This window comes from Miniopterus schreibersii (genome assembly GCF_964146895.1).
Source record: "Miniopterus schreibersii genome assembly, chromosome: 5".
In the NCBI taxonomy this organism is placed as follows: domain Eukaryota; kingdom Metazoa; phylum Chordata; class Mammalia; order Chiroptera; family Miniopteridae; genus Miniopterus; species Miniopterus schreibersii.
This window is the reverse complement of record NC_138106.1, coordinates 3,685,249-3,698,204: the sequence shown is the minus strand read 5'-3', so window position 1 is coordinate 3,698,204 and position 12,956 is coordinate 3,685,249. Positions and strand designations below refer to the sequence as shown.

At 60.6% G+C, this 12,956-nt stretch overlaps 1 protein-coding gene across 1 annotated transcript; it reads left to right on the top strand.

The window, feature by feature from the left end:
• Nucleotides 1-482: 482 nt before the first annotated feature.
• On the top strand, nt 483-11,346 carry AIRE (autoimmune regulator; the record flags this gene model as incomplete). The annotated part of the gene is made up of 14 exons (XM_081139021.1): nt 483-632; nt 1,170-1,344; nt 1,600-1,755; nt 2,123-2,197; nt 2,771-2,884; nt 3,907-4,052; nt 4,219-4,299; nt 5,237-5,352; nt 5,778-5,862; nt 6,409-6,591; nt 7,241-7,359; nt 7,475-7,595; nt 10,452-10,514; nt 11,085-11,346. The coding sequence occupies 14 exons, from the start codon at nt 483-485 to the stop codon at nt 11,163-11,165; spliced, it is 1,665 nt and encodes a 554-aa protein (XP_080995147.1). The 3' UTR covers nt 11,166-11,346.
• Between the last annotated feature and the right edge of the window lie 1,610 nt (nt 11,347-12,956).

The following is a 12,956-nucleotide window of genomic DNA, read 5'->3' as shown; positions in this document are numbered from 1 at the left end:
CTTTCAGGGCACCCCCGGGAATCTGTGAGTCATTAGATGTGACACGGAGTGGCTTTGCTTTCCTGAGGCCAGACCCACACGGCTGAGGAGCCTGGGGACTGGGAGCACTGATTCAGAAGCTTCCTTTGCAAAGGAAAAGTAAAGCCAACAGATGGCTGGCAGGTGCGGCTGGCTGCGGACCGGCACATCTTCCTCAGTTACAGGGGCGTTTCCAGCCCTGCCCCTCTGGAAGCTCCCCCGGCTCCGATTGGCTTCGGGCAGCGCAGCCTCTGCTCTTTTCTCGGGAGAGTTCGGTATAACAGGGACCCAGCGCCCGGCGCTCAGCCCAGGTGTCCGCCCAGGTGTCCGCCCAGGTGTCCCCGGGGCTGGAGGCGCAGCAGGCAGACACGGCCCAGCCACCCCACAAGCCCGGCGGCACCCCGGGGCCACGGGACCCCAGGCGGGGAGAGAGGGCCCCCAGATCCGCGCCCCCCGAGCCCTCGATGGCAGGCGAGGCCCGCGCGGGCGGGGACGCGGCGCTGCGCCGCCTCCTGAGGCTGCACCGCACGGAGATCGCCGTGGCCGTGGACAGCGCCTTCCCGCTGCTGCACGCGCTGGCCGACCACGACGTGGTCCCCGAGGACAAGTTCCAGGTGGGCCCCAACCCCGCCCCGCGCGCCCCGCCCAGGAGCCCGGTGAGTGCGGGGGCGAGGAGTCCAGAGGGGTCCGCCCGCGCCCCTCCAGACGCTTCAGCTTCCAACGCTCCACTCCCAACGCCCCCGGCCTTCCCACGCCCCGCCCATGAGCCAGAGGGACGCCCGGGACTAGAGGTTGGTCCCTGCCCCCAAAGCCCTAGCCCTCTCCAAGCCCCAGCCACCAGCCTAGGGAATGGTCGCCGGGACAAATTCCAGGGGTGCCCCCAACGCAGATCCCCAAAGCCCCCTCTCAGCCCTCCCCAAGCCTATGTCCAAGCCAGGGGCATGGTCTCCCAAGATGAGTTCCAAGCGCACCCCCCCCCACCCCAGCACCCCCATGCCATCCTCAAGCCTTCCTGGAGCGGAGGAATGGACATGGTGCCCAGGTCTCCAGCAGCCTTCTCTGGGCCGGCATCAGCCCTCTAGCCCCACAGTGGGCGGGAGGAGGGGGTGCTGGGGAAGCACAGGGGCCCCCACGCGCTGCTCTTGCTCCAGGAGACCCTGCGCCTGAAGGAGAAGGAGGGGTGCTCTCAGGCCTTCCACGCGCTCCTCTCCTGGCTGCTGACCCGGGACGCGGGTGCCATCCTGGACTTCTGGAGGGTGCTCTTCAAAGACTACAACCTGGAGAGATACGCCCGGCTGCAGCCCATCCTGGACAGCTTCCCCAAAGGTGGGGGACAGCTTCCCCAAAGGTGGGGGCAGAGTCCCAGCCTGTCAGCCTCACTTGCTGGGGGCTGAAGCTCCTGGTTCTTCCACTGAGCCCCAGTGGGACTGTAAGTGGGAAGGGGGGGGGGTTAGGGAGACTCCGGACATCACCCAGCACAACCTCGAGTTCTAAGAGGCAGAGGCCTGAGACCTCCCCCACCTTGCCAGGAGGTCAGTTCTGGGCTTGAGGCCTGGCTCTGCTTCTGCCCACGCCCTGCAGATGTGGACCTCAGTCAGCCCCGGAAGGGGAGGAAGCCCCCGGCCGGCCCCAAGACCACAGTGCCACCGCCCAGACCCCCCACCAAGAGGAAGGCCTTGGAGGAGCCTCGGGCTGCTCAACCAGCAGCCCTATCCCCGAGGGGCACCTCCAGCCCAGGTACACAGTTAGAAGAGCAATTCTGGCTATAGATTCCCCTGGGAGGCCAACCCCCCCGCCTCCCCACTTTCTCCCCAGCTGCCTCTGGGAGCACCTGTCCCACCTAATGAGCTGGAGCCAGCCTAGCAAGGACAGTAGAGGTCCCTTTTGGGTGCTTAGTGGACACACTGGAGGCTGCCCCAGTGCCGTGAAGTAGGCAGTTGGGGGGCGTTTCCTTTTCACTGATGTGACCACCAGAGCCCTGTAAAGCAAGGGAACCCATGGGAGTTGGAAGATCACTCCCTCGCACCCTGCCCTGCCCTCCACCCTTCTCCCGGACTGGCTTGGGAGTGGAGAGCAGGGCCGGCTGCCTCAGCTCCCCCTACAGGCTCCCAGGTGAAGGCCAAACACCCCAAGAAGCAGGAGAGCACCGCAGAGCCACAGCGCCTCCCGCTGGGGAATGGTGAGCAGGCCCCAAGGCCCCTGCTCCTGGGCCAGGGTCAAGGGGTTCCAGTAGGGGGGTGGGGGTGGGCTGTCTTCTGAGGACCCTTCCTGGGAACTAAAACCATGCTGGCCTGACATCTCACCCCCAACCCACATCCAGATCTCGGGTCACCCCTCCTGTGCCTGTCCTTTAGGGCCACCTCAACTCTGCTTCCTCCACAGAGTCCTCCTTGGTCCTTCGGCTGGATTCAGCCTGGCCTTTTTCTATCCCCTCCCTGCCCCAGAACACAGAACCTCAGAGACCCTCTGTGGTCACCTGGTGGGACCTGGGGGCAGGCCCTGGGTACTCTGCGTCCCTCCCAGCACAGCCCAGGGCCATGTTCCAGGGTCCCTGAACATTCCTGCCTGCCATGTTCAGTTGGCTCACACACGCACAGGGCCTGTCTCTGCTCTGACATGAGGGCTGTAGGTGTGTGGAGCCCCCCTAAGGCCTGTCGCCCAGGTGCCTCTTGCTCCCCACTGCCCGCATGGAGGAGGTGCTCAGGGGCCATCTTCCCAACTGATGACCCCCATCTAGTGCTCCCTTCCCCAGGAATTCAGACTATGTCCGCTTCAGTCCAGAGAGCCGTGGCTGTGTCGTCTGGGGATGTCCCAGGAGCCTGCGGGGCTGTGGAGGGAATCCTTATTCAGCAGGTGTTTGAGTCAGGTAGACGGTGCTGGCCCTGGGATCCACGTGCCCCTAACTCTCTGGTGGCCCCAGAGCAGACAGGACTGTGGACGAGGCAGCCAGCGTCCCCCGAGTGGTTCTGCTGGCTCTGCAGAGGTGGGGAGCACCGAGGGCTCCCCACGGGGGAGGGATTCCTGGACAAGCAGGCCAGGGAACTTCTGAGAGGCCGGCGGTCCAGGACCACGCCCTGGATCACCTCCGTCCACTTGGATGGGCTGCTTCTGGGTCCTGGGCCCACATCCTTAGAATGTCCTCGCCTCGCATGTCTGCAGGCAGGCCTGTGTTGTCAGACCCTCTGGGGAGGGGCTGCTCTCTCGAAGGACAGCCTGCAGCACCCCCTTCCTCCACTACTCCTCCCTCCATCTGCTGTGCTGGGCGCCGCTCAGGACAGCCAGGTCCTGGTCTCTCACCAGGGAGGGATCCAAGGGCCCTACAGTAGTTTCTTAGGTCTGTTAGGACAAATTACCACTAACTGGGTGGTTTAAAGCAACAGAAATTCTAAAATCTCGATGTCAGCAAAGTCACTCTTGAGGAGGAGGCTCGAGGGCAGAGTCTGTCCTGCCTCTCCCAGATCCTGGTGGCATTGCGACCCTTGTTCCCTGGCTTGTAGTCTAATCACTCCGGCCTCTGCCTCCATCGCCACAGGGCCTCCTCCCTGTGTACTCTCCTCTTCTCACAAGCACACCAGTCATTGGACGTGAGGTCCAGTGTGAGCCCATTTTCACTACTGACATCTGCAAAGACCCTATTTCCAAACATGGTCCCGTAGTTACATTCCAAGCAGACATGGATTTGGGGGACACACAGCACAGTCCCCCAGCAGAGAACCCTCCTGTGCCTAGGATCCTGGCCCCAGACCTGGCTGGGGCGGTCGGGGAGAAGGAGCCCCCAGTTGCAGAGCTCAGGGCCTCTGCCACCCGCTGGCCACTGGCCTGGGCCTGCAGTGTGGCTGAGCAGGGCCAGCGGGGCAGGCAGCACTGCCAGTCAGCATCTCTTCCCAGGTGGCACCCAGAAGTGCATTCAGGTTGGGGGGGTTTACACTCCCAGCAAGTTTGAAGACCCCGGCGGGGGGAAGAACAAAGCCCGCAGTGGTGGTGGAGGCCTGAAGACCCTGGTCCGAGCAAAGGGGACCCAGGTTGCTGTCCCTGTAAGTGCTGCCCGACCGCCCCTAGGCAGAGCCCTTGGTGCCCCCTGCCCTCCAGTACCCACAGCGGGGGCGGAAGCATCGCTTCTGGGCCAGGAGCTCTGCCTGCAGCTGGGGGCTTCCTGCCTGGGCTTTCTCCCCTGTTGGTGACCCTGTCTTCTCCCTGCAGGCTGGAGGGGATCCCAGGGCAGGCCCACAGGGCAGGGGCCTGGCCCCTCCTACCCTCCTCAGTGAGCCCCAGCTCCACCAGGTAACTCCCAGACAGGGGTGGGGGGTGCCCCTCATCCCCATCACCCCAGGGCTTGCCACTTGTCCAGGGCACTCGCTTCAGTGGCTGCAGGACAAGGCCAAACTCCTGTCCACAGGGTGGAGCTCTTTCTTTTCCAGTGGTCTCTCTTTTCTGATAACACACAATTATAAAAAATCAAATAAGTCAAAGAAAGTGAGTCCTCCTGGGTTTTTAAAACCGTGGTATTTGGTTCAGGTGCCAGCTGCCCTTTGTCTCACAATTGGCCCATGGATGGGGTGGTGGCCCCTGCTGGGAGCCAGGCACCCAAGTGCCAAGCACATCCTTAGGCTCCCAGCTCCGTTTCTTTTTTTCCCCTCTAAGTATATCTTTATTGATTTCAGAGAGAGGAAGGGGGAGGGAGAGAGACAGAAACATCAGTGATGAGAGAGTCATTGACTTGCTGCTTCCTGCCACCCCAGACTGGGGATCAAGCCTGCAACCCGGGCATGTGCCCTGACCAGGAATCGAACCGAGATCTCCTGGATCCTAGGTCGATGCTCAACCACTGAGCCATGCCGGCCGGGCCCAGCTTCGTTTCTTAATGAGACAGAACTAGTCAGGAACACCTCCGGGCCTACCCCTCCTTGCCCTATGAGGAAGGGGCAGCGTGGGGGTGGGCGTGCAGTCTAGGGACTGTCTGGAGCACAGGTGCCCAGGAGCACCCTGGCTTTCTAAAGGTCCTTTCTTCCCAGGAGAGATGGACCCGGCGGGTGCAGGGACTGGAGTCTCAGATATGGAAGGGGTCTTGGGTGGGGCCAGGAGGCAGGCATCACCTGGCATCAGAATGGGCCATGGGACCTGGGTGCCCTAGGGAACCTGTAGTGGAGAGGTCTGGGGGCTCTTGGGGAGGCTGGGCCCGTCGCCTACCCCCAGGGGATGTGGTCTCTGTCTGCATCAGAAGAATGAAGACGAGTGTGCAGTGTGCAGGGACGGCGGGGAGCTCATCTGCTGTGACGGCTGCCCCCGGGCCTTCCACCTGGCCTGCCTGTCCCCACCTCTCCAGGAGATCCCCAGGTGATCTGGCGTGTTGGTCACCTCTGCAGCACCCCCCCCACCCGCCTGGCTTCACAGCCACCACCACCCACTGGCCCCAAGTGGGAGGCACCCAGAAGTCTCTCTGTTCCACGGGTGGGGAGCGAGGCCCACTTTTGAGGGAGCCCTGGTTCAGGTCGCTGGGCAGTGGGGCTGGGGACTGCGCTGCTCCCATTCCACCTGTCCCTGTGGTGAGGGTAAATGTTGGGCATCCTCAGCTCTCCTGCTGACTGGCTGGGCAGGCCCTTCCATTGTGGCTCTGCCCACTTCTTGCCTGGGCCTCAGTTTCCCCATCTGTAAAAAGAAAGGGTGATTTGAAGGAGGCCTCCCCTGAGTTTGGGGGTTTGGGAAACTACCAAACCTTCTGCCTTGCTCTGCATGCCTCTGGCTGGTGACAAAATGAGCAGTGGGACCTGGAGGTGCTCCAGCTGCCTCCAGGGAAGAGCCCAGCAGGACCTGCCCCGGGAGGAGGAGCCACCTGCGGAGACCCCAGTAAGCACAGGCCCACCCACTCCCAGGCCCTCTGTCCACCTGGAGCCCTGCCTGCTGGTCACTCCTGTGGGTCGCGCCTGCCCGGCCATTAAACCCCGTGCCCCCCACCCTGGCCTGGTCACATCCATTCAACTTTCTACTGTGGGGCCTGAGGGGGTGCCAGCTGCTGGACAGCTGCCCTTACAGGGGCCCCATTCCTCAGTTCTCAAACTGCGGGGCCTTGGCTCTGTCTGCCCAACACAGGGGTTGCACTTTGACCACTGATAATGTTCACCCCATAATGTTTTAGTGTCTGTTGCAGCAAAAAAATGAAGGCTATGACATGCCTGGATGGAGATGGAGTGTTTACTCTGACAGTCCTGAGGCCCTGGGCACCCCATCTTTAGGTGGGGAAGGGTGGAGGGCTGAGGATGACCATGGAGCTGGGACTGCACCTGGGCCTTTCCTCCCACCACACCGGCCCCCAGTTCCCAGCAGTCACTAACTCCCTGGATGGCGCTGGGCAAGTTCCTGCAGCCCCTCGGAGCACTGACCCTCTGGTTCCAGGTCATCCTGGGACTGAGGTCCTCAGGAGAGGAGGTGAAGGGACTGCTCAGGGAGCCCCCGGCTGGGCTGGACACTACAGTCACCTACAAGCACCTGCTGAACCCACCTCCAGGGGCCCCCCTGCCGGTACTGGACCCCTCAGCCCTACGCCCCCTACTGTATGTGGGCACCGAGGGGCAGCAGGTGAGGGGGCTAGGCCCTGGGGTCTGGGTGCCTGACTCCAGGGAGCTCAGGGCCTGCAGGGCAGCCTGAAATAGGAGGAGAGTGACCCTCCGACAGTGACTGGAGGGAGAAAGCGGGAGGAGTCTACTGAGGGCTAGGGGGTCAGGGCTCTGGGAGGCCACTGGCAGGAGCAGCCAGATTGGCCATGGGGAGGGCAGGTGGGAAGCAGCCGGAAGGAGGCGCAGGGGCTGGGCGCTATGGGGAGCACCCAGAACAAGGTGGGGGGCTCTGGGGGAGAGGGTTCCTGGAGGGATTCCTGCAGGGGTGAAGCATTCTCTCACTGTTCTTGAACCCCCCCCCCAAAAGAGGCAGGGCAATAAAAGGGTGTGGGAGGGCATTTTGGAGAGTCCCCAGGTTCCCCAGCTCCTCATGCCTCTTTTGGGGCGTCCCATTCCGGGGACCCTTTGAGCAGTCCTGAAGGGGCCCAGGCCCACCGAAGGGGGGGGAGGTCGGGGCACCTCGCTTCCCCGGGCGGCAGCCCAAAGGCGCGAGGCGCCGCTGCCCCCCGGGGCTGGGATCCCCAAGCCGCCCCTCGCCCGCGCGCACCCCACCCCGCGGCGCAGCCCCGGCGGGCTCCCGGGCCGGGGTAGAGGCGCGCGTCCGTCCGCAGGGCCCGGCTGCGGGCGCGCGGTGCGGAGTGTGCGGGGACGGCGCGGACGTGCTGCGCTGCGCCCACTGCGCCGCCGCCTTCCACTGGCGCTGCCACTTTCCCGCGGGCGCCCTGCCAGGGTGAGTGCGACGGCCGGGGGCGGGGGCACGCGGCGGCTGCGGGAGGGACCGCCCCACACCCCACAACCCCGGGCCGGGCGCGCGCAGCCCGCAGCTTGTGCTCCGCTCCTCGCAGGGTCGTCCTGCGCTGCAGATCCTGCTCCGGGGACCCCGCCCCGGCCCCCGCCCCGGCCCCGGCCCCGGGGGAGGGGGCGCCCGCCCCGAGTCCGGCGCGCCTGGCTCCGGGGCCCGCCAAGGTTAGTGCCGCAGTGCGGGGAGGGGTCCCCACGGGGTGGAGAGGTGGAGGGAGCGCGTCCCGAGAGGAAGCTCTGGCGCCAGCCCCGCGGGTTGGCACCGCGCCCCTCGCCACGTGCTCCTTATTTATGTGCGATGTTTTTAAGTCCGCGCCTATTTGGTAACTTAAATGTATCCAAAAGGAAACCCGCCTGAGCGGTGGTCACAGGCTGAACGCGCGGCTGTGCCCTGAGCTCCCCTACCCCCAGCGCCCTTTCCCTGGCCCGGGGGCGCGGGTGGGTGCGTGGGGTGAGGGGCGAGCGGAAAGGAGGCGCCGCGGTGGGGATGAGCACCCCGGAACCTCACCCCTGGCACCCCTCCCCTGTCCGCGAAGGAAGCCCAAACTTGTAGAGGACTTTTACAGAAATGTATCTGAGTCGAAACAGAGGGTAAGCCTGGAAGCAGGACCTCAGCAGACTGAGCAAAACGCTCTGCGGGGTCACGCCCGCAGCTAGTTCCCCGCATTTGGGATTAAGGGGGGAGGTGAGGAGGGTCGCTGGGGTGGGAGGAACCTGGGGAAGCGGGTCCCTGGGCGGTTCTAGCTCTCTGGGGGCGCGCAGGCTTAGGAGGGGCCTGAGCCTGAACGGGGCGTTTCTGGGGTGTGCTAACCGGATGCACAGAGACAGCAGAGGGGCAAAGGAAAGCCTTTTACCTAAAGAAGTCCTAGGCCTGGGTGCGAGCTGCCCGGTTGGGGATTTATGATCAGACAGCCCAGTGAGGTGACTTTCCCTAGAACCCCATTTCCATTGTTAACGTAAGAAATCATTCAAACCTGTGAAGAATTTTTGTGAGTTTATTTGAGCCAAATTATGGCCAGCTGCCGGGGAGCCAATATCTTAACGGGTTGAGATCATGCTCCGGGGAATGGCAGTTTTGCACCTCACTTTATGCGTTACAATCAAAGGGGGAGACGTAAGTGGGTTACACAGAATCCATTGTGATAGATTAGGGGGGTGGGAGAAAGCCAAGCGGGGAAACCTCTGGGATTGGGTAAAAAGTAAAATGATAGACACAGACTTCTTTTACGTGGGTGGGTACCGGATAGTTAACAGTTAACAAGATACCAATAACAATGAGAGGATCCCTGTTCTTGGCACCTGAGGGCAGGTGGGGAAAAGGGAAATTACTTTGTTTTGCAAAGGCCTGTGTTAATCAGATATGTTATCTCAGATGCAAAAGACAACCGACTGGCTTAGTTAAGATGAAAATTAACTAATTTTCCTCTGTTAGGGCAAAATACTGCCTTAGGGCTTGACTACCCACCCAACTGCTTTCAGTTAAAAAGTTTTCATTTCAGACCAGCCTTTGTGGTTATTTTAGGTCTCTGAGATTTTGAGGCCACCATGCATGCCTGCCCTGAGTTTTTCAGGTTTAGTATGTGGCCCCTTTTCATCCACACCGTCCACACCCCACTCCTCCAGCACCCCTGGGTTGGGACCCTTCCCAGCCCCATCCTGCAGCTGGGAGTCCCTGGGGAGAAGTAACTCTCCACCCTCATTTGTCCAGAAGGAAATGCAGCCAAGGCCCTAGCAGCTGAGCAGCAGTCATCCCGGGCTCCCTCGGAACCTGGGGGGGTCCCATGTGTCCCCCAGTCGGGAGCTTCCAGAGAGTGGTGCCTCTTGCCCTGACTGCCCAACATAGAGGCCCTCCTGACCATATCCCTGGCCTGGAGGAACCTGTGGGGGGCCCCAGGATGGTGACAAGTCCCTCTCATATCCAGGCCCATCCTGCTTCCTAGCTGAGCCTCAAGCTCCTTGACACACTGTGTGGGAGATGCCACCCCAGGTGCTGCATCAAGGCCCTGCCCAGGGGGGCCTCATGGGACCACCTGGCAGGGCTCACAACTGCCTGGCCCTGTTCCTGCTGCGGAGCCTCTCTCATGGTCCCCACCCATCTGTACAGTGTGCACCCAGGCCAGCTCACTGCCTCCTCCAGGCAGCCTTGGGGGATTCTCCCACAGGGGGCGCCTCCCTCTGGAATATGCTTCCTTTCTTGAAACCTGGGTGTGTTTTTTTTTCCTCTGGACAGCAAAGATTCTTTTCTTTGTGATGTAAAATGTCATGTCATTTCTGAGTAAAAAGTTGCAGCTCCATTTGTTCCCTAGCCCCCCCATCCTGCACAGTCACGTGACTGTGGCCCCCAGACCCTTTCCTGAAAGTTGCACACCTTGGGGCTGTGCTCTTCCCTCAAGCACCCAGGGCTGGTGGCGCCTGGCGGGGACTGTGTTTATCAGACCCAGCCAGGTGGAAGGGCTGGCATTTGGCTGTTTTGAGCTACAAACCTGGCAATTTCACTTGGTTCCGCTTAGTGTGAACTTCTCGCCTCCAGGCCGGGAGCCTCATTCCCTGCTTGGCCCCTTTTCCAGGGGTATGGTTGGCCCTGGTCATGCTTGTTGGATGTTTGAATGGCTGGCATTGGACCAGGCATTTTTCTCTCTGGGCTTCAGTTTTCCATCAGTGACCAGATTCTCTAAGTCACCTCACATTTCCCAGAGGGCCACCCTCAGCGTGTGGGGCAGGCAGGTCTGGGGGCATGGGGCAGCTAGCTTCTGGAGGTGTAGAGCCCTGGGCAGGCAGCCCCAAGCTCATTCATGCCCACCCTGCCTGTACCCACTGCCCCCTGAAGGAGCTAGGGGTTAGGATTCAGTTCTTGGGGTCCACCTAAAGATGCACTGGCAGCACCCTCACTGCTCTGGCACCTGTCACCCACTCCCAGCCCTTGATGCCTCTATAGGGAGTCCTGTTGCCATGGGGATGTCCCCAGCCCGGGTGTGCAAGTTGAAGTTGGGGTGACCTCCCTTTCCTGGGTTCCAGGCGGGGGACGATTCTACTGGTCACGAGCCCATTCTGCACAGGGATGACCTGGAGTCCCTCCTGAGTGAGGTAATGCATCACTTAGCCTCTGCCTTGTCCTTTGTGGCTCTCCCGAACCCCCACCCCCGAGCCAGCCAGCACCAGAGCCACAAGAGGGGCTAGGGAACGTTGCTCTGGGTGCTCCAAGCACCCCAGGGCAACGTGCTCCAGCATGGCACTGACCCTCTACACACGAGTGCACAAATGCACCAAGGGACCCCAAGCTGCTCCCCCTTCTATCTGGCCCCGAGGCCCTGGTGACTGGACGTGGGGGGCCGGAGGCTTCAGGGCCCCAGCAACAGGGCCATCAAAGCCTGACTTGGAGGCCATGACTTTCCCTTGGGTGGGATGGGTCCCCAGGAGCTCTGTTCTCTGTGGGTCTCTTGCTCTGGCTTTGAACCCAGGCCTCTCTGACCAGAGATGAACAGCCAGGTTTGCTGGGAAGAAAATGTGGCTTTTAGGGGCCTCATCTTCTTCGGACAGGAAGTGAACACCTCCAGCCACTCCCCTACCCAGGTGGCCAGATGTGGGCGGGGTGGGCCACCTGTCCCCGGAGGTTCTGGCCAGGTCCCAGTGCCCTCTTTCTGCTCTGTCCTGCAGCACTCCTTCGACGGCATCCTGCAGTGGGCCATCCAGAGCATGTCCCGCCCGCTGGCCGAGGCGCCCACCTTCCCATCTTGATCCAGGAGGGCCCAGGCCTGGCAGCATGCGAGGAAGAGGGGCTGAGTGAGATCAGCCCCCCATCCCTGCATCAGCGGACCTGTGAGTGCCCACTCCTGCTCATGGTGACTCTGCTCTGAGAGGGACAGAGGGGACAAGCTCCCTCACCCCTGGAGCTGTCCAGGTTAGGGCCAAGAGGAACTGAAAAGCTTGAAGTACTGTCAACGCCGCTTGTGAACACAGCCCATCTTTGTAAACACAAAGCCACCATGTGCACTAAATTAAAGTCACTTTTGTGTGAGGTTAACATGTCCTCCAGTGGCTGGGGTGTGCTTATTTTGGGGGTGGGAACTCCTGCGTTTCTGGTGTCTGAAGTGTAGGCCGAACTGGCTGGATGGGAACTCCCTGAAATGGGAAGAGAAATAAATGCCTGTGAGCAGGAATCACACTGAGAAGTGAACAGCGCTCCACCTGCCCCGGCGTTCCTATGCTGCCCAGGGCCCAGGAGCAAAGTCCAAGTCCCAGGTTGGTCTGGTCCCGCCCACCTCTGCCCCTGCCCCTGCAAGGCTCCTGCCCAGCTCTGTTCTCCAGGGGCCAAGTTCACCCCACCCCAGGGCCTTTGCAGGGCTGCTCCCTCTGCTCAGATTTCCTTCCCTTGGTGCTTCGCAGTCTGTTTCTCAACACTGAGAGCTCAGCTCCAGTGCCGCCTCCTTCATTCAGTCATTCATTCACTCAAGAAACCTGCCTTGTGGCTCAGAAAAGACTATTTCAGACACACACTCAGGGTAGCGAGGCAGGCCTGGCTCTCAGCTCGGTACCTGAACTGGCCTGAGTGCACGCCTCACGCTTCTGTAACTGGAGCTGTTGTCATCTGACTGTGGACTTGGTGCTCCGAGGACAGTTTTGAGAGGCTGCACATCCGTTAATTCTCCCAGGACTCTGAGAGGCCCACGGGAGGTCAGCGGCAGCCCCTCTGTGCCCAGCTGCAGCCCCCCAGCCCCGCATAGAGAGCGAGCTCCACAAAGGAACCCTTTCCCTAAGTGATGACGGCAGCTGCTCCCCAGTCTCAGGGAGGCTCCTGCCTTCTGGCCACGGCCTCCTCTCCATCCCTCCAGGGCACAGTCCCCTTTGTGACTTTTGTGGAGCTACTTGTTCACTGTCCATCTCTGATCCAGACCCTGTCACCAGGGGCAGGTACATGTTGCTGACGGTGCGGAGCCCGGGCTGAGCAAAGCCAGGCACAGGGGCCACTGGCAGACACTTCTAGAATAAGTGAGAAAGACTGAGAGTGAAGCTAACGTCCGTATTCAAGGAACATTTGAAAAATGTTATAGCCACAGACTGGGGTGTTAGCCAGACAATAAGAATGACACACACAAGCCTGGTGGGTAAACATACGTTATTACATTATATTTATTTATATAATACCTATGTGTGCACACACAGTGTGTATATATACATGTAGAGAGAGGTGTGTATAGTCTACCTATGTATAAAGAAAATGTGTGTGTATGTATACATTTATATATACATAAATATAGAAACAAAGACGTATGTACTTTGTCTACTGATTTATAGAAGAAAAACTGTATAGTTAGTATATACAGGGTGGGGCAAATATACAGGGTTAGTATATACAGTGGTGAGTGCTGGAAAGCTTATTCTTGTATATTTATTATTGTATTGTTTTCCATAGGAACAGCTGTAAGCCTCCTTTCGCCCCACTCCGCATATGGAAAGGAGGGAGAATGCATGTAAAGAGCATGTCTGTGTGCACATGCGTGTATGTGTACGCCTGTATACACACGTGTG